The sequence below is a fragment of the Erpetoichthys calabaricus genome, chromosome 18, assembly GCF_900747795.2.
Source record: "Erpetoichthys calabaricus chromosome 18, fErpCal1.3, whole genome shotgun sequence".
Classification (NCBI taxonomy): Eukaryota; Metazoa; Chordata; class Cladistia; order Polypteriformes; family Polypteridae; genus Erpetoichthys; species Erpetoichthys calabaricus.
The window spans coordinates 29,051,378-29,074,892 of NC_041411.2; the positions used below are offsets into that span (position 1 = coordinate 29,051,378).

Below are 23,515 nucleotides of genomic sequence, written 5' to 3' on the forward strand. Positions count from 1 at the left end.
GAACGCGGGGCTTCCCTTTCGGAACGGGACGCTTATCCTCCGGAGCTACTCACCCACCCTTTGGTAACCTCAACGTCTCCCAAGTGATGCGCGACACCGGGCGACTCAACGGGCGCTCAGAAGGCAACACGGGGACGAAATCCGCTCGTTACTATCTGTTCATGTAAACCGAATAGCAACAACAGACCGAGGTAAACATTTCTCAAATCCTAGCGTTTTGCTTTTTAAAGGGGTCTGTGCACGTCGCCTTGGGTAAAGGGGTCAGTCAAATAATAACTAATAATGCGCCCGTTGTGGTGTTGTGCTTACCGAATCCCAGTTTGATATTCCATCCATCCCGGTGGTTGTATAAGCGCAACCCCCATTTTATATACAGTATTTCCTGTTGTTTATTTTGTAAAGCATGCTGAGCACGGGAAAGGCACTATATAAATAACATGTATTATTATTCAAGTCAAGTTGGGGAGCATGCACTGGTACAGCGTGTTGCCGCACTCACCACACGACGAAGCAACTCGGGATCCCGGTTTGCAACCCCTCCTCCCAGGCAGACACGCAGTCCGGTCCCACCCTCCGGAAAGGACCCTCTATCTGCCGCAGCCAGCTGTTACGTGTGTGTCCCCTTGGCCTGGTCCAGCCACTCGGGTCCCCAACAATTAGAATCATGAGAGCCTGATCACCCTCAGGGAGTCGTGCCCCATGGCCGTAGTGCCGTAACTGACGCTCCCTCACAATGCCAGGTAATGTGCTTCATGCGGGACTCCATGAGCAACACAAAGTCAACCCAGCGGTACCCACGGATTCTCTGAAGAGACACAGTACACCCAAGGAGTTCAGTCTTCAGCTCAGGTCACTGGATAGCGTCCATGTCTCACAACCATATAGCAAAACAGGAAGCACCAGGACTCAAAAGACTTGGACCTTCGTCCTTTTGCAGTGATATCGGGTTAGGGTTATTATTACATTTGTGTAATTGTTAGCATTTGCTTCCCTTTAGAAATGCAAAATAGTCAGTTTTCTTTATTATTAGTAGTAAAAGAAAACAATTGTTGCCTGTTCTTTCTTCCAATAAAGGACACAAAGCAGCTTTTCTTTTCATGAGGCGAAGAGGTGAGATTTGAGCCCACCGCTTCTTCCGTCCTGACTGGCGGTCTGGTGCAGAGCTGCTCCTTGGACCCCCGTTGCACTTGAGCCGCAACACGTTTAAGAACCACTCGCTCTGTTGACGCTGCAAAGAAAAGAAAGGGCAATGCTTACCATCATTCTTCTGAAACCCCTTCGACTCGAGCTCGATTGCAGGTCGGGGGTCGTTCTGTCAAAGCCTTAACCCCTACGCCAGCATACCCGAACTAAACCCGCTTAAAGACTCCGCGCGCATGACAGTTGGCTGAATTCGGATCTCCTTTTAGAGGATGCACTCTGGGCCGGCTAGCAGGGGGTGTCACTTCACGATACCCCCGACCATCTTTTTTTAACCAGCCCATTAAGGGTTCCGACAAAAGCGTTGTCACTCCTTGTGACGTGTTATTGTTGATTTATTATTTTAGTATTGCGAGTATATCACGTGCTGTACAGCGGGGTCCTACATCCTAATAGGGTACTTTCACAGATTTAAATATTTTTCCTTTTAGGTCCCCCATCCTAACCTGTGATGGTTCTGTTCCCTATGTTTGCTGTAATCGGCATCAGCTCCTCTGGCCAGGATAAAGCAGGTGTAGACAATGGTCTGCGGATGGTCCCTTTCTTCTCTTAGGTTCCATCTTTCTCTCTGTGTCTTTTATCGCAGTACTTTGAACTGGCAAAGATGTTATGGCTGGAGACACCAGCGAGGATGGAGCCAGCCAGAATTTTTTTTTTAGCTACCCTTTGGAAGAAGTAAGATCACCGCACACATAAACTCCTGTTTTAGATTTATTTTTGATATCTCCCGATGTAGACTGTACTTAATCTATCCATTCTGAAACTTTAAAAGTGTATTTTTTTCAGGGACGTCTTGTTTTGCTTATTTTTCAAAAATACGCCGTTGAAGTCCCGAATTGAACTGTGTTAATAACAATAATAGCAGAAATAAATATGACGGTTTTATACATTACATTTATACAACCATTCCATGTACATAAAGTACTGAACATCTCCTACAGGAACGCCTAGTCAATGAGAGAGACGAACAGTAGGCTTTGACCACAGGCGCATCTTCAACACAGTATTTATGTACTGCGATGTTGTATATCTGCCACAAGAGGGCGACAAGATGGCAATTTTGCCTTTTGTCGTTTATCATCATCATTTACCCTTACTCTCGTTTCTTTCTTAGTTTCTGTCTTTTTTATTTCATACAACACCTTTCACAGAGGGCGGCGCAGTGGTAGCGCTGCTGCCTCGCAGTAAGGAGACCCGGGTTTGCTTCCCAGGTCCTCCCTGCGTGGCGTTTGCATGTTCTCCCCGTGTCTGTGTGGGTTTCCTCCCACCGTCCTAAGACATGCAGGTTCGGTGTATTGCCGATCCTAAATTGTCCCTAGTGTGTGCTTGGTGTGTGCGCCCTGTGGTGGGCTGGTGCCCTGCCCGGGGTTTGTTCCTGCCTTGTGCTGGTTGGGATTGGCTCCAGCAGATCCCTGTGACCCTGTAGTTAGGATATAGCGGGTTGGATAATCGATGGATGAATTTCTTTCCTTCATCTAGTATCTTTTGTACTGGATGCTATTATATAGCACTAAATGACCTATCATTCTTTTTTACTTTTGTTCTTTTTGATATAGTGCCTTTCAAAGCGGACATTAATGTATAGCAGTTGTCGCACACAATATGTTGAGTATTTGAGTGATCTTTTTTTAACGATAAGTACATCTTTTTACAGTAGTTATGAACTGCATCTTTGTATTTCAACCACAAGAAAGCGACAATATGTGAATTTTGCCTTCTATTTTTGTCAACACCACTTCCCGTTACTCTCATTTCTTTCTGAATTTTTTTTCTTTCATATGGCACCTTTCATACAGGACAGGCTGTGTTGTTGATGAGGCACGTCCCAGTTCAAATATGCCACTTAAGAGCATTGAATTTTCACTACTCACCTCATTTCCTTCTTCGCTCCCACTTTCGCTGTCAGTTGTAATAGATAATGTGTCGTAAGTTCCGGTGTGATCCATTCCTTCGCCCGTCTCCAAACCTTTGTTTAGAATGTCCAATATGATGCACGGTTGTCCCCCATATAATATTTCAAAAGGTGAGAAAACCTGGGGGACTTCCCGATGGGCAAATAATACAAGGGGAAGCAACTGGTCCCAGTTCCTTCCATCCTCACTGACCACCTTGCATAGCATTTGTTTTAGTGTCTGGTTAAACCTCTCTATAACACCTTCGCTTTGAGGATGGCATACCAAGTTTTTTAAATGCTTCGTCTGGAGTAACAGCCTTTTCCCTGAATGTCTCCGTGGTGAAAGGCATCCCTTGGTCTGTTAGGACTTCTTTAGGGATGACGGCTCTCACGAAGACCCCTACCAATTCCTGTGTGATTGCTTTTGTAGCAGCTGTATGCAGAGGGACAGCTTCAGGATAGCGGGGAGCATAATCAACAAGGACTAAAATATATTTATGTCCTCTAGCCGAGGGCTCTTGGGGTTCTACTAGGTCAACCCCAATTCACTCAAAGGGAATATGAATAAGGGGAATGGGGACTAGCCTATTTCGGTCCGTTTTAGGAGTTTGATTCAATTGACAATCCGGACAGGTAGTGCAAAAGCGTCAAACCTCCTCATTAATCACCGAATCAGAGCTTAATGTGCTCTCGAGTCTTTTCAGTTCCCAAATGTGCTCATAGAAGATGGGTGTGTGCTCGTTCACAGTCTTGCCACCAGTACGACTGCGGCACTAACAACAATGAGCGTACCTCCCCCTCACACTTGACTCCTTAATAGTGAAGACTATTATTTAGGGCAAAGTTTGAGCCCTATGGAATAGGCTGCTGAGTGTGTTGGAAATTAACCAGAACGACTGCATGTTTTGCAAACTTAATGGAATCATCATTCCATTCCTCCTCTTTTAAGGAGGCCAGAGTCAGTGGCGTAACGTAGTGCCCTGGGCGGCACTTTTAGGGGGCGGCAAAATTTCACAATAAATAATAATAATATCTTGTAAAAATTTGAACCATACCTAAATAAGGGGGCGGCGGAATTTTCCTCCACCCTGGGCGGCTGTCACCCATGCTACGCTACTGGCCAGAGTTTACCTGTATTGAAATTTTAATGTAGTGAGAGGATCAGAGTCGACCTCCATCAACGTGGTTTCATCCTGAGCCTTGTCTTGCGACGTTCCAGGCGTCACCACATCACACTGAATGGGCCACATGACTCCTCAAGGCTGGTTGTAAACACGGCATAGATGCAGCTAGTAATGAAATATTCTCATCTGTTACTAGGCCCAAAACTTTCTTAAGAGTGGGTTGTGTAAAACCACTTTTAATGTCGGACAAGTCTCGCCACACTAGCACCGGATAAGGAGGATTCCGGAGGACTGCTACTGTGAGTGTTCTAAGTGAGCCCTCGTATTTGATGAATCCTGAACCACTGTTGCTGTAACACAAAACGGCAAGCAAAATTGGAAATGTTACTGCCGGAATTTATTAAAGCTGTCACCTTATGCACATTAACTAGTACCAGTCCTGTGCAGGTTAGAGACAGAGGGTTAGCAAGTGCACAATACCCTTTTCCCTTCATCCAGCCACATTCCATGGACTCGCTGAATTGAGGGCAGTGGGGGTATAGTGTACCAAATGTCCCCACATTTGAAACAGCACAGGGGTGTGTGTGCTTGTACTTCGGCTTCCACATGGTCTTGATGCTGTGCCCGGCGGGCTCTTCATTCAGAACACGTCCTGTCCTGGTTTGGCATTTAGACCATTGTGCCTTCTCGGATAGCTGCCCAATGATGTTCTGTGGTAACGATGGAAGCCTCTATATTTTTAACAGACTGCCGCTGGACCGGCTTGGCAAGGTAATCAGGAAGGGCATTCATTAGGAGATCTTTGCTCAAGGACTTGTCGCAAGTCATTTACGACTGGCCGTAGCCAGTGTCCTGCCTTGCTTCCCAAATCAAAGTCCTCTGAGCATGTTGGCTTCTCTGGGTCAAATTGCCATTCATGACAAATCCTTGCCTACTGGTCTGGGGAAACTCTGTACCTTTTGAGGACCTCAGTCTTCAGAGCATCATAATAAGCATCTGTCTCCCCTGAGAGGTCATAGTAAGTAAAGAACGGAATTATTATGTTAGCCCATTCTGCACACTCCCAGTGATTCCTGTTAGCTGTATGTTCAAATATTAAAAATTAAGATTCAATATTGTCGTTACTGTGGAGGAACAGAGCCCACACCTTGTTGGGCAGTGACATGTGCTTGTGCTCGCACCTCAGACTCTGCGTCCTGCAGTCATTATTCTCCAATACCTGGAGTTTCAGGGTCAGGAGCTTTGAGGCCATATTAACCAGAATTGTGTTGAGTTCCTGCTCCTGGCTCATCTTCGGAGCAAATCCTGCTGAATAAGCCATCTGTGGAAATAAAGAGCAGAAGAAACAGAATGAAGTTCGGGGTAGCCAGCCCGTATACTTGGCAACAAGTAGCTTGAGTAAAAAAAAAAAAAACAGTCTTTACAGATTATATTATTTACATTCTCACATACAGTAGGGCACCTCCAGTCCTATCACAGCCATCTAAACCAGCGGTCCAAGCTGAGATCTCTATTTTAGCACAAACAGAGCTTCTCCTCACAGAACATACAGTATCACTAAGCCACCCCACAGCTTCTTCATATTGTGACTGCCAAACATTTGGAAAACATGCTAAAGTAGTCCGTTTTCTTTGGATCTAACTATTTTCCCTTTCTTTCCTTTGCAGGACGTTACCAAGTCAAGTACTCAGGACTTATCCCGAAGCCCTCAGAGTCTCAGTGACACTGGCTACTCATCTGATGGCATTTCCAGCTCACAGAGTGAAATAACCGGGCTGATTCAGGAGGAGGAGATGAAACTAAATGAAAGGGGTGTCAGTGAACACAGCCCCACCAGTCCCTCGGAACTCACCAAGCTGGAAAGCAGCATGCGTCCTCTCCTTGAGTCAAAGTCAGCTTCACATCAGGATGCCACTGCACGAGGTAGGCAGCAGCAACATCAGGATCAGCGAGAAGATCAGAAACAGAAACAGAGGCCCCATTCACTGTCCATTACGCCAGAAGCCTTTGATTCAGATGAAGAGCTTGAGGACATTTTGGAGGAAGATGAGGACTCCTTGGAGTGGGAGAACCAGCGAGAACAGAGGGACAGTCTGGTAGAGTCTTCGGATGATTTCAGCAGCAGGCTACGGCATGACTATGTGGAGGACAGCAGTGAGAGTGGCTTCTCACCGCTTCCTGGCCGACACAGGAAAACTGACTCCGAGATGACCGATGAAGAATTCATGAGAAGGCAGATAATGGAAATGAGTGCTGAAGAAGATAATTTAGAGGAAGATGAGGGCTATGGGTATCCAAAGCCAAAGAAGAGCCATAAGCATGGTACTGAATCAGCAAAGGAGTCCAAGCGCCGCACCTCGCACAGTTCTGGCAGCTTTTATGAAGAAGATGGAAAAGGCCATGTAGACATTTATGAGGGTAGCCAAGAAGTCGATGCAGATGACCTAATGTCTTCCCAAGGAGGACTGCGGCGCTTCAAGACAATTGAGCTGAACAACACTAACAGTTACACACGTGACATAGAGCTTAATCATGAAAATGACATGAGTCTGGACCGGGAGCCAGAATTAGAGATGGAGAGTTTGACTGGTTCTCCTGATGAGAGGTCTAGAGGGGAATATTCATCAACTTTGCCAGCCACCACCCCTAGTTACACCTCTGGTACTTCCCCAACCTCATTATCCTCCATGGAGGAAGACAGCGACAGCAGTCCTAGCCGCAGACAGAGACTGGAGGAAGTAAAGCAGCAGAGAAAGGCCCGGCATCGTTCCCACGGTCCCCTTCTTCCCACCATTGAGGATTCTTCTGAAGAAGAGGAGTTGAGGGAAGAGGAAGAACTTCTGAGGGAGCAAGAAAAGATGCGGGAGGTGGAGCAGCAAAGAATCCGGAGCACAGTAAGGAAAACTAAAAGGGATAAAGAAGAGTTGCGGGCTCAGAGGAGACGAGAGCGCTCCAAAACTCCCCCCAGCAACCTCTCCCCAATAGAAGATGCTTCACCAACAGAAGAACTGAGACAGGCAGCAGAAATGGAGGAGTTGCACAGATCATCCTGCTCTGAATATTCTCCTTCCATTGATTCTGAAGCAGAGGGGTTTGAGATGATCACCTCCAAGCTGTACAAGTCTGGCAGTGAATACAACTTACCCACCTTCATGTCACTGTACTCTCCAACTGAAAAGCCCACAACTACCTCAGCTTCTTCCACCAGCAAGCCCCTGAAGAGTGCAGAGGAGGTCTATGAAGAAATGATGAGGAAAGCAGAGCTGCTGCAAAAACAGCAGAAGCAACAGACACAGCAGCTTAAACAAGGTTCAACATACGGCAGTGCCTATCAACAAGAGGAGTTCAGGAGTCCCAGCCACCAGTATCAATATGAAGAAGACTACAGCTATGACAAACACGTCGCACCTTCTCAGCCTAGCTATCAAAACAACCTTCCAAAAGCTGAGGATATCTATGAAGAGATCCTACAGACATCCCAGAACATATCCAAAATGCACCAGTCCTCATCTCTTGATTTGTGTCTACAGCAGGAAAGCACTGCCACAACTGTTGGCGGTTCTTTCCAAGACAAGCAGCTTCTGGACACAGGATCTGCCTTTGCCAAGTTGCTAGAACAGAACAGTGCCCTCCTCACGCCAGGCACAAGCCCCACACAGCTTGCTGCACCCGTTTCATTTTCACCAAGTGAAACTACAGGAATGGGAAGCAGGGGAGTACCAGATGTGCGAGTGACACAGCACTTTTCAAAGGAGTCCCTCAAGGAACGGGTGGCAAGCCATGGCTCTAGAACAAGCACGACTCCTGTGACAACGGTAGCCACGTACAGCATGTATAGTAGGGAATCAAAATCCAGCCCTCAGACCACAACTTCAAGCAGTCAGTCAGTGGGCTACGGGCGGCAAACGTCTGCAGCATCCAGCTCCACTTCAAGTAAGACCTCAGCATATAGTCAAAGTTATGGTCAAAGGGATAGCAGTAGCAGGAGAATTCAAGATAACAAGACTGTCCAAAGTAGAGAAGGACCTCAAAGTTCAGCTGAGACCAGCAGCATCAGCCTCACATCAAAAGTATATTCCTTCTTTAAAAGTTCTAGTCCCCCACTTTCTCCATCATCATCACCTACTCAGAGCCCCACTCATACCCCTTCACGAATGCACACAGCAGAGTTTTCTTCCCAAACTTACAGCCCAAGTATGTCAGTTCCTAGTTCCAGCAGCAGCTCTTCATCTCCAGTCATGGCCCAAGGGACACAGACTCCACACCGCTCCAGTTCACCACGACTGGCACGGCAGCAGTCTTCCCAGGAAGCACCCTTTATGGTCATCACTCTGGGATCAGATGTGACTAGCCCCAACAAACCTCTGACAGTAAACTCATCCACTTCCCCCATTTCGTCTCCAACTCGGCTGAGCCGTCAGCAAACTATTCATGGCTACACTCAGCCAACAGCATCACCACCAGCACCACAGCCACTGCCCTCCTCACAACAGCCCCTATACAAAACACAGTTGCAGATGGATCGAGCATCTGCAGCTAGTAGCATGACTCATGTGACAACGGGGAAAGTTCATGTTGGCACCAGCACTGTAACTACAGCCGGTACTTACAGTCGAGACTCTTTGTCTATGGAAAACATCTCCTTATGCAGGATCTCCACTGTTCCTGGGACTTCCAGAGTAGAGCAAGGCCCACGTCTGCCCAGCAGCAGTGTTGTGGATTTACGCACTGCCATTAAACCAGCTCCAGTTATTATGACAGACCAAGGCATGGACCTAACTTCAGTGGCCACAGAAAGTCGTCGATATTCATTGGGATCTGAGGGTAGCCCCAGCCGACACTCTACTGCAGTCCAGCCACTCATTATGAACCTCAATGCACAGGAACAGCCACACGTGGCTCTGTCTACTGCAGCTACTGTAAGCATCACGGTGGCTGCCTCCATGTTCATGTCTCAACCAAAGCAGCCGGTGATTTACGGTGATCCATTCCAGAATCGAGTTGATTTGGGACATGGATCAGGATCAGCCATTTGCCTGACTTCAAGCAAGTCAGCTGAGTCTATTGCCCAGCAGTCTATTCCAATGATAGATGCTAAGCTAGAGGACCTTGGGATCCAACATCAGCAACTGCAGCAACAAATACAACTCCATCAGCAACAGCTTCAGCAACAACAAGCTGCTTTTGCTCGGTATAATCTGGCTAACCAAGTTCATCCCTTGGCCAAGAAAGACCTTTTGGTCAGTCAGAGTAGCAGTGCCCAAACAATAGTAAGTGTAAGCGCAATTCCCAGAGTACCACCTGCTCCTAGCCACTCAGTGGCAGCTCCTATTCCTCCTGCCCCTCCACTTGATCTCTTCAGTAATGCTGCCTTAGAATTAAAAGGTCAGTCAGCTGCTGTTAACCTTTCAGGGGTAAAACCTCATGCCATGATGGTGCAGCTGGACAGCACATCTCAGGGAGCAACTGTCACACAGCTTGTCAAATCAGAAGAGCCTCCAGATGCCCTGGACCTTACTGGGATTAAGGCTGAAAATCAAGTGGCCTGTTGTGATGTAGTTTACAAGTTCCCCTTCGGAGGAAGCTGCACTGGTGCCTTTACTCAGCACCCAAAGATGGCAGAAAAAGGCCCTGGGCCAGTAGTTGACTCACAAGGCCCCCGGATGCCACCCACTCCACAGTTTTATGGAAGCAGAACTCAAGAACCCAGGCAAGACAGTTATCAGTACAGGGAACAGTCAGTGAGCAACCAAGGCTTCGTCGATGATCGAAAGACTTTCCTTCCTCCAATATCTGGCCGTCTCCATCCATCCATGTCTGACACCAATCTTGCTGAAGTTGGGCTACATTTTTACCCGACTAAAAATGATCCTACTTACCAGGGACCAAGTGGCGACCTTGCTGTTGATCTGAGCACAATGAAGCATTCTTATAGTGTGAGTTTTACAGAAGGTGGCTATTTAGGTGTGGGAATGCAGTATGGCTCCTACACAGACCTACGACACCAAGGTGATATGATGAACCAGCCTTTACCAATGCGCAGATACAACTCAATGTCAAACATCAACACCGACTATGGCTACTCCTCCCACGACCTGGCCACTTTCCAAGAGTCGAACCTGGCCCAGTACAGTGCAACAACAGCCAGAGAGATCAGCAGAATGTGTGCTGCTCTCAATTCAATGGATCAATTTGGGGGCAGGTATGCCAACAGTTCAGATGTGATGCAATATGGAGCGCCTGGTGGTGGAGGGCCTGGTGGCAGACTCAATCTTCTGCCTGGCCAGCAAAACCTGTCCTCCATGAAAGCCAACCTGATGTATGGCCAAGGCATTCAAGAAGGAAGACAGCCAGCACATGGCCAAGGCTACCTTGGCCAGTACAACATTTTGGGTGCCAGACAGGGGTTAGTAAGGCCCATGTACCCTTCAGCAGTGAGAGCAGCAGATGGAATGATTTATTCCACGATTAACACACCGATAGCTTCTACACTGCCAATCACTACTCAGCCAGCCTCCATCCTAAGACCTATGCTGAGAGGTCTTTACAGACCCTTTCCTCCTGGAAATGTCACAGCTATTCCTTTGGCCAGCCTCTCAAGATTACCTGTGGTTACACCACGAATGCCTCTCTCCTCCCAGGGGCCCTACCGCTACCCACCACCCAGTCGTTTCATACCACCTCCAGTTGTTTCCAGCACCACGGTCACTGCCACGGTTGCAGACACACCTGTGTATCTGGGCAAGCCCTCTGTGAATCTGGCCACCACTATGTCAACAGCCCAGCCTACTGGTCACATTGGGGCCTCCAGCTTGCCCATGGGTGGGGCTTCTACAGCAGCGCCACCAGTGGTACAGCCAATATCAGTGCCTACCAGCCAGCAGCAGCCTCTTCCCCAAACTCAGAGTCAGATCCCCCTCCACACTCAAGCACAGCCTCACCCTCTACCTCAGACACAGCCTCAGTCTGCTCCCCAGCTTCCACCCCCAATTATAAGTGACGTGACCACGAGCAGCACCATCAGTAGCAGTACCTTAGGGAGTAATGCCGAGAAAGAGAAAGAAGAGGAACGCTTACGTCGGCAGCAGGAGCAACTCCTGCAACTGGAAAGGGAGCGGGTGGAGCTGGAGAAGCTGCGGCAGCTTCGTCTTCAGGAGGAACTAGAGAGGGAACGGCTGGAGTTGCAACGGCATCGTGAGAAGGAGCAGATGCTGGTCCAACGCGAGATCCAGGAGCTGCAGACCATCAAACAGCAAGTGCTCCAGCAGCAACAGGTTGAGCGTGAGACTCAGCTTGCCCTGCAGAGAGAACAGCTGGCCCAGCAGAAGATGCAACTAGACCAGATACAAACACTGCAGCAACAATTGCAGCATCAGCTAGAAGAGCAGAAGAGGCAAAAGGTAGCTGTGGCTACCGCTGTGGCAGCAGGGCCAGCTGTGGTAGGACCTGGGACAACACAGGCATTCCCTATTGTCTGTGATCAAACAGGTCGCCTGATTCAGCAAGATATGTCCCAAGAGCTGCAGAGGACTATGGGTCAGAATGGGCAGTACTGGCAGCCCTATGTGGAAGGGGCAGTCATGCAAGGTGCAGTGCCACCACGACCTTTGCCCAGTTCTGTTTCTGAAATGTCATTGCGGAATGAAGACCAGGTTGAAGCTCGAAGTATCAAAAAACGGAATTCTATGCCACGTTTAAAGGATGGTGTGGACTTTGAAGACTCTCAGCATAATGTCAAGAGAATAGCGGACAGCTGTGTGCAGACAGACGATGAGGATGGTGAAGAGAGGTACATCATGTCCCGGAGGAGGCGTTCACGTCGCAGTGTTGACTGCAGCGTGCAGACTGATGATGAAGACAATGGGGAGTGGGAACAGCCTGTACGAAGAAGAAGGTCCCGCTTTTCTAAGCACTCAGACTCAGAGACCAAATCAGACTCTTCTAAGGGTACCTCAAGCATTGCCATTCAGACCATTAGTGATGGTTCATGCCAAACTGAGCCTGATCAACTTGGCCGAATGTCACCTGCTATCCGTATCACTACCCATGACCCCAAAGTAGAAATTGTTCGCTACATATCTGCTCCTGAGAGGACCCAAAAAGGGGAAAGTCTGGCTTGCCAGACGGAACCAGAATCTCAATCTCAAGGTGTGGTGGTGCCTCAGTTGACTGTACCTACCACTATTACCCCTTATTCCACAAACATTCAGCTTGTGACTTCAGGACCATTAGAGACCCATTCTTCACGTCTGTCCAAGTTTGAGAAGAAAAAGCCAGACCCCCTGGATATCAGCTACCAGTCTCACCATCTGCACAATGAGTCCCTCTCACAGCTAGTTCGCCAGCCACCCAAATCTCCTCAGGTCCTTTATTCTCCTGTGTCCCCGATTTCCCCCCATCGCCTCCTAGAGAGTTCATTTTCATCTAGTGAACGTCTCAACAAGGCTCATGTGACACCACAAAAACACTTCACAGCTGACTCCCCCCAACGCCAGCAGACTCTTCCTCGGCCTATCAGAACTATGCAGAGATCCATGTCTGACCCCAAACCAGTCAGTCCGACGTCAGAGGATCCCACCAAGGCCAAATTCTCCCTGTATCAACAGCAGGCTCTGCACAGCAGTCAGGTATGTACTGTGGGGTAGTTTGGGTCTGTTTACCTGTGAATGAACAACAATTGACATTAGAAGCAAAGCCCGACTTGTAAGGTAGAAAGCCTGAAAGGTTGTCCATGATTTCCTAAAGTCATTCATGTCCCTCGGCTAGTGGCATTATGTTAAGCAAGTCACCTTTCACACAATTCAGGAGGCTGCTGAAGCAGTTGTCAAAACTGAGAAGACAGAGGCAGAGTTTCAGACTAAGGCCTACTATTGTGGTGGATTTTTAAGGGAGATGGTTAATCTCCAGAAAACAGGGGATTCATAGAGAGCAGAGCATCCATAAATTAAGTAAACAATTGAATTATAGAGTATGCCAGACATACTTTCAGATTTGTCAATTTTCAATTTGTCACAACTTCACATGTGCTTATGTCTTGAAGTAAAGATACCATGTCAGTAAGCTTCAGACTATTCATTTGTGTTAAAGGAGCACTCCTCCTGCCTAGGCTTCTCAGTTCTAAACTACAATGGTGAGAGTCTCATACTACACTTCTGCAGGCTGTCACCTTCTTTTAGATTCACTGCTCCACCACCAAAACCAATCCCCCCCTACCCCACTCATCAAGTAATGGCCACATCCTCAACAAGCTGAGAAAAAAGAGCTACACTTCCGTTTGCCAGAAAAACTAACCAGGCCATATTTTATCATTCTAGCATGCCCCAGTGATCCATACCCAGGGCCGGCACCACCATTAAGGTGAATTAGGCATTCGCCAAGGGCACAGATCATAAGGTGGGGGGAAACACATCCACAAAGGGTAGCTACCAAACAATGAGTTGGCACACTAATAAGCTTTGCCTAGGGGGCAAAATAACCTAGCACCAGTATTGCCCATACCATGTACACATCTGGCAAAGGGAGCCCAAAAAACATCTTCATCAGTTGTAAATCATGTATTCACGATACAGCAACCCTTCACCCAATAGCAAAACTGCTCACAACTCTCATTGATTGCACCCATGCTCTTCATCTTTCTGTTACTTCTAACAGTTCCAAACCAAACCTGAGAATGGGGACAAACTGTAGGTAGACCTGGTACAGCAAATGCAGTGCTGAATCCATTGACTATCTTCTAGGACCAGTCTCAAAATACCCCACTCCCTCTGACTTGCTAATGATCTTGCAATATTCTATCCCTCATATTCAGTTCAAGGACTCGGGCAGCAGGTGCCTGTCCTGGGTACAGTGGGTGCAAGGAAGTAGCCAATCCTGGACTGGTCATGAGTCCATCAGCACCCACCTTCACACACAGACCCCTTTCAGTTACACTGCATCAGTTTAGAGTTGCTAGCCAAGCTAAGCTGCATGTGATTTTTGTTAATTTGTTCCTTTCATGGTGCATGTTTAAAACACAAATCAAATATTTAGTTTTGATTAAGCCTTGTATACCACTCAGTTTTATGGCTAGAATGCTTTTGGAGATGAATACAATTATGTGTAGGATTTAATTTTTGTGAATAAAAGTTGCAAAATATATATGAAATCGGTAACATGCAACTTTGATAGAGCTCATGTATTTTTTACCCAGTTTGATGAACTTACTCATATGCATGCTGTGTTTGTAATTTGCCCCTTTAAATGACTAATGTATGGCTAAAGTGGAAGTTAAAGCAATGCTTCATCTATTTATAAATCCATCCATTCTTCTATTTTTTTTAAATTATATCATTTCAATATAAAGGCCATGCGAAGAGAGAAGCATCCGGTAAAAGACAGGGACAAACTCTGAACACGAGGCCCATGTATTAGGGCACATTCATGAAAACACCCATGCTCACTCATGCCAGGCCAAATTAGCTTTACCAGTCTGTCTAACCTGTGTGCCTTCAGGAGAAGACAGGAAACCAAAATGTTTGTATGAACCCGGGTGGGAAATGTAAGCCCAACCTAGAGAGTGGCCAGGGCTTGAAATAAAAAATGGGCCTCTAGAGATGTGAGGTGACATTTTGAAATTAAAAATATTCCTAGATATTAGTTATATTTGAATTAGTACTTACATATACCAAACAAAACATGCCAACAGGATCGGCTGTCCTTTGCTATGACACTGTAAATGTGTACGTAGATGTAACTATGACACAATGTCCTCTTTAGGTCAGGTTGGGGAGCACGCACTGGTACAATGCGTTGTCACACCCACCACACAACGAAACAGCTTGGGATCCTGGTTGGCAACCTCCCAAGGCAGACATGCAGTCCAGTCCAACACTCCGGAAATGACCCTCTATCTACTGCAGCCAGGAGTTACATGGGTGTTCCCTTGGCCTGGTCCAGCCACTTGGGTCCTCAACAATGAAGATCCTGTAAGCTGGATCACCCTCGGGGAATTGTGCCACATGGCCGTAGTGTCATAACTGACACTCCCTCACAATGCAGGTAATGTGCCACATTTGGGACTCCATGAGCAATACAAAGTCAAACCAGCGGTACCCAAGGATACAGAATGTGAAGTGTTTATCTCTGAAAAACAAACAGGGTGTAAGGATGGAGACTAATTTTTGTAGTTTATATAGTTTTGTGCACCGACATCTGTGATCTATAATTGGAGGCTGAGAGTAACTGGTGCTAAAGTACAGTAGCTCTTGTGTACCAAGGTTTGTGAATTTTCCTTTGAAATATTACAGCTATTTGCTCGAAAGGCAGTTGTTGATTCATTTGCACATATTTTCTCATTGATCATAATATAAGCCTTGATTCTGTGCTATACTGATTACCTAATTAGATTTATGTGCAGTTGACATCTTCATTTAAATGAAATCTCCTCTAAAAAGGAGAAAATCGTGCCTACTAAAGAACAAACTATGTAAATCTAAAACACAGGTGTTCAAAAAAAGTCCCAGGGGGCAAGTAAGTACTGTATGACAGAAATTAGTAACGCACCTCATGACTAACACATAATTGAATGATAGTTGTATATAAGTGTGAAATTCCTCACATTATACATAACCAGCATAAAAGATGAATTAGTCAGAGTAGAAAAAAAAATGATAGCATAATAATATTCCAGCCACACAGTAATGTCAACATTTAATCAGGTCAGGTTGGGCACCACATGGCCATAGTGCCGTAATTGACCCTCCCTCACAATGCAGGTAATGTGCCTCATTCGGGACTCCATGAGCAACACAAAGTCCTTTAGCAAAGATATCGGGAGCTCCACACACCCCTTCCGAGAAAGCTCATGACCCCCCAATCCGTCTACTGACTTCATTGGAAGAGTCACCAGAGCCATGAATGTCACTACCGAGTTAAGTAAACCTCTCAATAAGGTTGACACTTTTTTGGTGGTCACAAGAACGTAATCCCTGTTTTCTAGCAGTGCTACCCTCGTGAAAGCTGAAGACCAACTATAAGTTGTAAGAATGAGATATACGTTTTTTTTTTTTCCCACACTTGTTTTGGCATGATCATCCAAGAAATGGAGTTATCCGTTCGTAATTGTGTTTGCCTTCGTATAGAGTTGTCAGAACTGCCATTGTTAAGTTTCATAACTATTTAACCACCCATTTATTCGTTATCATACTGGCTTAATCTAGTTTAAACTTCATTCAGGAGTTTTGGAGTGACATTTAAAAATACCCACACAGAGCACTAAGCCATTTTGACACTTTTTACCTGTGGTTGCATGACTTACTTGATGATCACCTATGGAAAAAGAGTTTCACTATACAGATATACATATACTGTATCATATACAGATATATATATATAAAAAAAACTCACCAGCCACTTTATTAAGTACACCTTGCTAGTACCGGATTGGACTCCCTTTTGCCTTCAGAGCTGCCATAATTCTTCGTGGCATTGATTCAACAAGGTGCTGGAAACATTCCTCAGGGATTTTGGTCCATATTGACATGATAGCATCATGCAGTTGCTGCAGATTTGTCAGCTGCACGTCCATGATCTAAATTTCCCATTCTACCACATCTTAAAGGTAATCTATTGGATTGAGATCTGGTGACTGTGCAGGCCATTTCAGCACAGTGAACTCATTGTCATGTTCAAGAAACCAGTTTGAGATGATTTGAGCTTTGTGACATGGCGCGTTATCCTACTGGAAGTAGCCATCAGAAGATGGGTACACTGTGGTCATAAAGGGGTGGACATGATCAGCAACAATACTCAGGGGCTCAAAGTGTGCCAAGAAAATATCCCAAACACCATTACAACACCAGTACCAGCCTGAACTGTTGATACAAGGCAGGATGGATTCATGCTTTCATGTTGTTGACACCAAATTCTAATCTTACCATTCGAATGTCGCAGCAGAAATCGAGACTCATCAGACCAGGCAATGTTTTTGCAATCTTCAGTTGTTCAATTCTGGTGAGCCTCAGTTGCCTGTTCTTAGCTGACAGGAATTACTCCCGGTGTGGTCTCCTGCTGCTGTCTCCTGCTTAAAGGTCCGTCAGGTTGTGCATTCAGATATGCTCTCCTGCACACCTTGGTTGTAACGAGTGCTTATTTGAGTTACTGTTGCCTTTCTATCAGCTTGAACCAGTCTGGCCATTCTCCTCCGACCTCTGGCATCAACAAGGCATTTTCACCAAGAGAACTGCCAATCACTGGATGTTTTTCCCTTTTTTGGAGACCATTCTCTGTAAACTCTAGAGATGTTTGTGGGTGAAAATCCCAGTAGGTCAGCAGTTTCTGAAATACTCTGACCAGTCACCTGGCACCACAAACCATGCCACGTCCAAAGTCACTTCAATCACTTTTCTTCCCCATTCTGATGCTCAGTTTGAATTTCAGCAGGTTGTCTTGACAATGTCTACATGCCAAATGCATTGAGTTGCTGCCATGTGATTGGCCGATTAGATATTTGCCTTAACAAGCAGTTGAATGGGCGTGTTGGTGGATATAACCATTTATCTACCAATTATCTACGTAACTTTATCCATTTCTTTGTTTCATTTCATCATCAGCAGCAGCACAAGACAAGCACTCTCACTCTTATATAGCCACTTTAAAGTTACGAATTAACTGTACATGTAAATCTTTGAGATTTGGGAGGAAAATAGAAGTACCCAGAGAAAATACATGTAAACTCCGCACTGACAGGGGCTGGGCCAGGCAACTACATAATATCTCATTCATTTCACTTACTTTCTCATTGCAGAAACTAACTGTACTGCACTTGTATTCCCTGTCTTATTATTTCAACTTCATGGATAGTCAATGTGCAGTTCTAACCTGAATTTCTGTGTTACTTATACATCTTCTCATCTAATTTCACTCACTGCTACCTCTCACTGTCTTGTTTCTGTCACTCGATATAGTATCCAGAGTTCATTTTGTATAATCAAATTTGTGCCTCATTTTTGGCTTACTATTTTATTCTCATGGCTTATTATCTCAATCCACTGATATCTCTCATTGTTGTCATGTCTTATTATTTGGTCCTTCCAATTTTGCCATCTCTTTAGCACATCTTACTACATTGTTCCCGAACCTTGCAAATTCACCAGTTATTATTCCGCGATGACAAGTTATTATTCCTTTTCCACCACATGTTTTCTACTAATGATATAGCAAGATATTCTCACAATTCATTGTCTCACTGCTGTCACTGTAGCTCACTGTATTACAACAAAAACAACAAAACAGAATTAAACATCTAAAGCTACAGAGGTTGGCAGCATGCACTGCTAGTGTGTTGCTGCACCCACCACACGACAAACCACCTGCAGCGTTTTTTTTTGTTTTTTTTTTTTAATACAGTGGCTGCAGTGCCAATCCTGCCACCAATCTCCAAGTTTTCCCTGTAAATTGGAGGACCTGCTTGCAGGGCTGGATGCAGATTAACGTCATACCCTGGACATCCCAGGATTTATATAAAGTTACAGCAAAAATATATGTCTAGACGTCTCGTAAATGTAAAAATCACACAGCTTTGCTTTTCTGAATAAAGAAAATGCCCGCTAATCAAATGAGATCAGTTAGAGGTGAAATGACACCCTGTTTGTGAAACTGGTGGGAGTGAAAACCTGCAGCTGCATGGTGTCCCCAGGGAGAGTTTGAAAACTTCTGTCTTAGAGTAAGCATGCAGATTCTATTTGAGCCTCCTAACGCAGTGGCTTAGCAATGGATTGTGCAGATTGTGCCTAAGAGCTTGGGGGTCCCACTTGGGGCCGTATAGATTAAAAAATAAATAAATAACTTAAATCACTTGCACAGTTCATAATATTTCACCATTTCAGTGACATGTTTACACCATCACCAGGCAAGTCCAATCCAATCCATGATGATATTACGTATTCGGCAGGCCTACAGTTTACACGAATTTCGAACTTCGGGAGTTCGGAGGCTCAGAGCCTAATCGGAGGCACAACACGTCCTAGACTGCCTTACAGAGAACTGCACATTCCCAAATCTGGCGACCTTTGGCGTGCTATACTGGATGTGAATGGAAGACGTTTTGAAGGACGTCACACGAATAGTGTAAAAATACATTATTATCGTAAATAATTGTTACTTTTGTACTTTGATTTGATGTCAACAGCTTTCGAAATTCAAACTTATAAACGGTAAATCATTGCAATTATGTTAAGTTATGGTCCCAGTTAGTCAGCAAACGCCGAATATTTGAACAATTTGAAGCTTTTTATACTCGCCATACGATGCCATATTGGCCAGAAGCAACGGACCCGTCAAACATTAGAAGAGTGGTGCTGCTAAATGTAAGCGCCATGCCTGCAACAGGAATTGAAAAACGCTAAGCTTAGCAAGATTTCTATCCTTCTCAAAACTGAGCAAGGACCAGCGGTAGTAACTGAGAATGCTGATGCTGATGAATCGTAGGAACGGTCGCAAGCAGGTTATGCAGACAGTGCAGTGAGGGAAATGGTTGCAACTACCGAGTCTGGAAGTAGCGATACGATAGCTTCAGATCAGGTGCTATCTGCTAAAACCGTTAAAAATGGAGAAACTACTAAAGACAAACAACCCATATAAATGACCAAGCAATTTCCTACCGACAAGGCAAATTTCTTGGAACCACTGACACCTCAATTTATGATGTCCATTTTCTCAGAACTGGTGTAAAACAGGCCGATTTTGTGTAGTAGTATCCTGTCAGCCGGTGTTGCCATTTTAATTTTTTACAAGATGAAATTGCTTCATTTTATGGCCCAGAACAGTTTCTACTTTCTAGCTTACGCTACATTTTAATCATCTTCCTTCACAAAGTTGTCTTGGAAAAGCAAGCAGGTCCACATCTTACAGATATTTATGTACTAGTACTACTACCCACACCTCCCACATTCCATTCCCACAATTTATTTTATTTTTGATTACTTACAGCTGCTCTAATAAGGCGATAAAGTTATTACAAATTTCATTTAGAGAGCCGGTTTGTTTGTCACCAGCGTGTGATCTGATAGTGTCCCGGTCATGGACACCACTGCCCAGCCGCCCCCTAGGAACTAGTTGCAAATAAATTACTAACAGTTATACTAGACAGGAGGGGCCCACCTCAGGGGGCTGCACGGGGGCCTTCAGCAAGCTAGCTACGCCACTGGCGGGGCCAATTTGAAATAGCCAGTTATCCTAAAATTACAAGCCTTTAAAGATATGGGAAGAAAACTGGAATACCAAGGAGCAAAACATCTGCAAGAATCTGCAAACTCCATAATGACAATAAGCAGAAGTGAGATCTATGAGGCAATAGCGCTGACCACTGCAACACTCTGCACTGTCTTTCTTCACAAATCTGAAATACAAAGGGGGTGTTTTAAAACTTTGCCCATTTTTTGTTTTTATACCCTTAACTGACATCTTTATCTGGAATGAGTCACAGGAGAACAATTGCTACCCAGCGATGTATAATGTTAAATCACAAGGCACACTGTGAGCATTTTCACAGGATCAAACATTAAATTACAATGTGCAGAATGAGGAGAGGCTGAATACAGAATGAAGGCTGATGGAAGGTGTTTCAAAGTATGTTCTGCATTAGTCTGTAATGAACAGGCAAATTGGTGAGTTAGGGCTCAGGAGTGCTCTGGTGCAGCGGTGTCTCTGAGTGTTTTCAAAATGATAAGCTGTCAAAAGGCAACCAAGCAGAAACGACTGTGTGCCATCATTCGGAGGAAGACACTTCCACTGCAGTAGTATCGGGAAAAAGAAATCTTGAACTTGTGTCAAAATGAGCTGAAGCTGTGGTCAAAATTAGAGGATAGCAGAAGAGGATTTCACGTCACCATAGGCTGACCTTGTCTAGTTTAAAACCGCTTGTCATCCTGATTGGTCACTGCTGAAGAGTGCGCTTCCACCCCAGAGCTGAAAAGAGAGGCGTCATTTTCCTAGGAATTAGTATGAAGTGGGGGAGTTAAAACAGATGTAATAGCTTTGGTCAGATCAGCAGAGTAGCTTGAGGAAAGAACACACAGCTGGGGCTGTGAAAAAAAAAAAAAAAAAACAATGGATGTAATTGTGTTAAGAAGAACTAAATAAAACATACGATAGGCCGGTGAAAGGAGGCCAACCAGACTTGTGCAACACCCTCCACAGATGTTTCTACTGTGGCAATGGCACAATTCTCTTTACATTTTCATATGTGCAGTGTTAAACATTTGACTTTATGACTCGTCACTGTTGATGAACATTGCAGCATGAGCAAAGACTAGTAAAAGAGGCAGATTGAAAAAAAAAACGTAACACATAATGACTAAAGAAGGCAGTTTGGGCTGAAGCACGGCCATAAAGACTCTCTCAGTTCGGATGTGGTCAGGCTCAGTTAGCTTGTCTGTTACAGTATGGCCACCATGGAACTTAGGAAAGATGGACACAATCGTGTCATAAGAAACTATGACTAGTATCACCTGCCTTCACGGTTTCAAATGAACCACACATTCTAGTTTTTCTTAGATTAGTCCAGCTTGTCCATCCCATAACATGTGTAGGTTGATAAGTTCTGTCATTTTTCAGTCTTCAGATTCATCCTGTTGCTTTGTATATGGCTCTATGCTTCCTGAAAGTTCAACTGTTTTTATACTTCCCAAATTTGAACTGTCCTAGCAGGTCTCCTCTATGTGGTCAGACCACGTCGTGGGGCTAGAACAGATCTGAGGAGAATGTGAATGGGTGTTGGTTTACCCCTCTTGTACTTACCTTGACGGAAAGAGGAGGTATGGTGCAGTGTAGAATGCTGGCAAAGGAGGCTGGACGGCTGCACAAGTGCGGTATGGGGTGCCAGCGTGAGAGGTGGTCCACTGCACAGGAATGCTCAGTGGGTGGAGGCAATGGACAAGCGTGCGTGAGTGCGAGAGGTTTATGGGGTGCAAAGTCATCCATGGAAGGGGCTAACACTGTGGTGGTGCTCAGTTGTCTGTTTAAAGAGAGTTCAGGAGAGGAGCCTGGCCCATGTATATGTTACACGTGAGTGCGTGCATGCATGCATGGGAGGATTTGTGACCCTATGGATATAGGAGCAGGGATTGGGAGACTGACTGCAGCTGTGTGAAGCTGGTGGTGCACAGGCCTTTGGGTGAGGTTGGAGAGTTGTGTGACTGAGATTGGCTGTAGACATCCCCAGTGGATATTTAAAACACTGCAAGGGAGGGCTAGTGAGGGGCAGCTGCTGTTGGTGTGGTGCATATAGTGAGTGAGGTATAGCAGCTTTCTGCAAGCTCCATGAAAGGGGAAGAAGGAAATTCAGTGTTCTGGGGTTAAGCCCTCTGATTACATAACAGCCTGGAAAGGACAGACGTTGCAATTGCTATTGGGAATTGCTTGGATTTGCTCGTATACTTCTGACTGTTCCTGGAAGGGACAGAACGTATGGCAGTGTCTGCAAAGCAACGTCCTTTAAATGTCATGACAATGGAGGCATTATTGTGAACTGATGGTGAGAGTTAGTCTGGACCTTGGAGGAGCTCAGTGAAGTCTCTTTGTCTTGAATAATGTTGGGTAGGGTAAAGAGAGCAAGAAGTTTTATTTTCTTCCTCTTTAACTGGACTTTACTTTTTCACTGTATCAGTGCACAAGGAGTGGTTGTATTATTGCGTGGCTCAAGGCACATACAGAATAAGCAAATTTTATATTTTTTCTAAAAGAAGGTTGCACTTCTGTCTGTCTCTCTTGTCTATGATTACAGGTGCCCTGATCTGAGCTATGTGCAAGGTACCATTACACAGGGCATCACACTTCACTGTTTTTACAGGCTGTAATTCTGGAGTGAATGAAATTCCTATTTTGATCTGCCTTTAATGTTTTTCCTTTGATGAAAGCAAGCAAACAGCAACTTAGTGGACTTCATGTTAACCCATATTGGGAAATGAGCTAACTCCATCCTATGCTTATCCTCTTCTGTCCATCACACTACTTGAAGCATTCAACCCAGGCTGAAATGTGTACAGTAATCCCTCGCTATATCGCGCTTCGCCTTTCGCGGCTTCACTCCATTGCGGATTTTATATGTAAGCATATTTAAATATATATCGCGGATTTTTCGCTGCTTCGCGGGTTTCTGCGGACAATGGGTCTTTTAATTTCTGGTACATGCTTCCTCAGTTGGTTTGCCCAGTTGATTTCATACAAGGGACGCTATTGGCAGATGGCTGAGAAGCTACCCAGCTTACTTTTCTCTGTCTCTCTTGCACTGACTTTCTCTGATCCTGACATAGGGGGTGTG

The 23,515-nt window shown here is 45.4% G+C and overlaps 1 protein-coding gene across 2 annotated transcripts in view; it reads left to right on the forward strand.

Moving 5' to 3' along the window:
• Window positions 1-23,515, forward strand: part of bsna (bassoon presynaptic cytomatrix protein a) — a 344,908-nt gene that overhangs the window by 274,245 nt on the left and 47,148 nt on the right. For both annotated transcript variants that reach the window (XR_007933881.1, XM_051921173.1), the window contains exon 5: window positions 5,886-12,845. Coding sequence is in view for 1 of the 2 variants with exons in the window: in XM_051921173.1 (XP_051777133.1) it covers window positions 5,886-12,845 (6,960 nt within the window). In the remaining variant the exon portion in view is untranslated. The remainder of the gene's footprint in view (window positions 1-5,885; window positions 12,846-23,515) is intronic.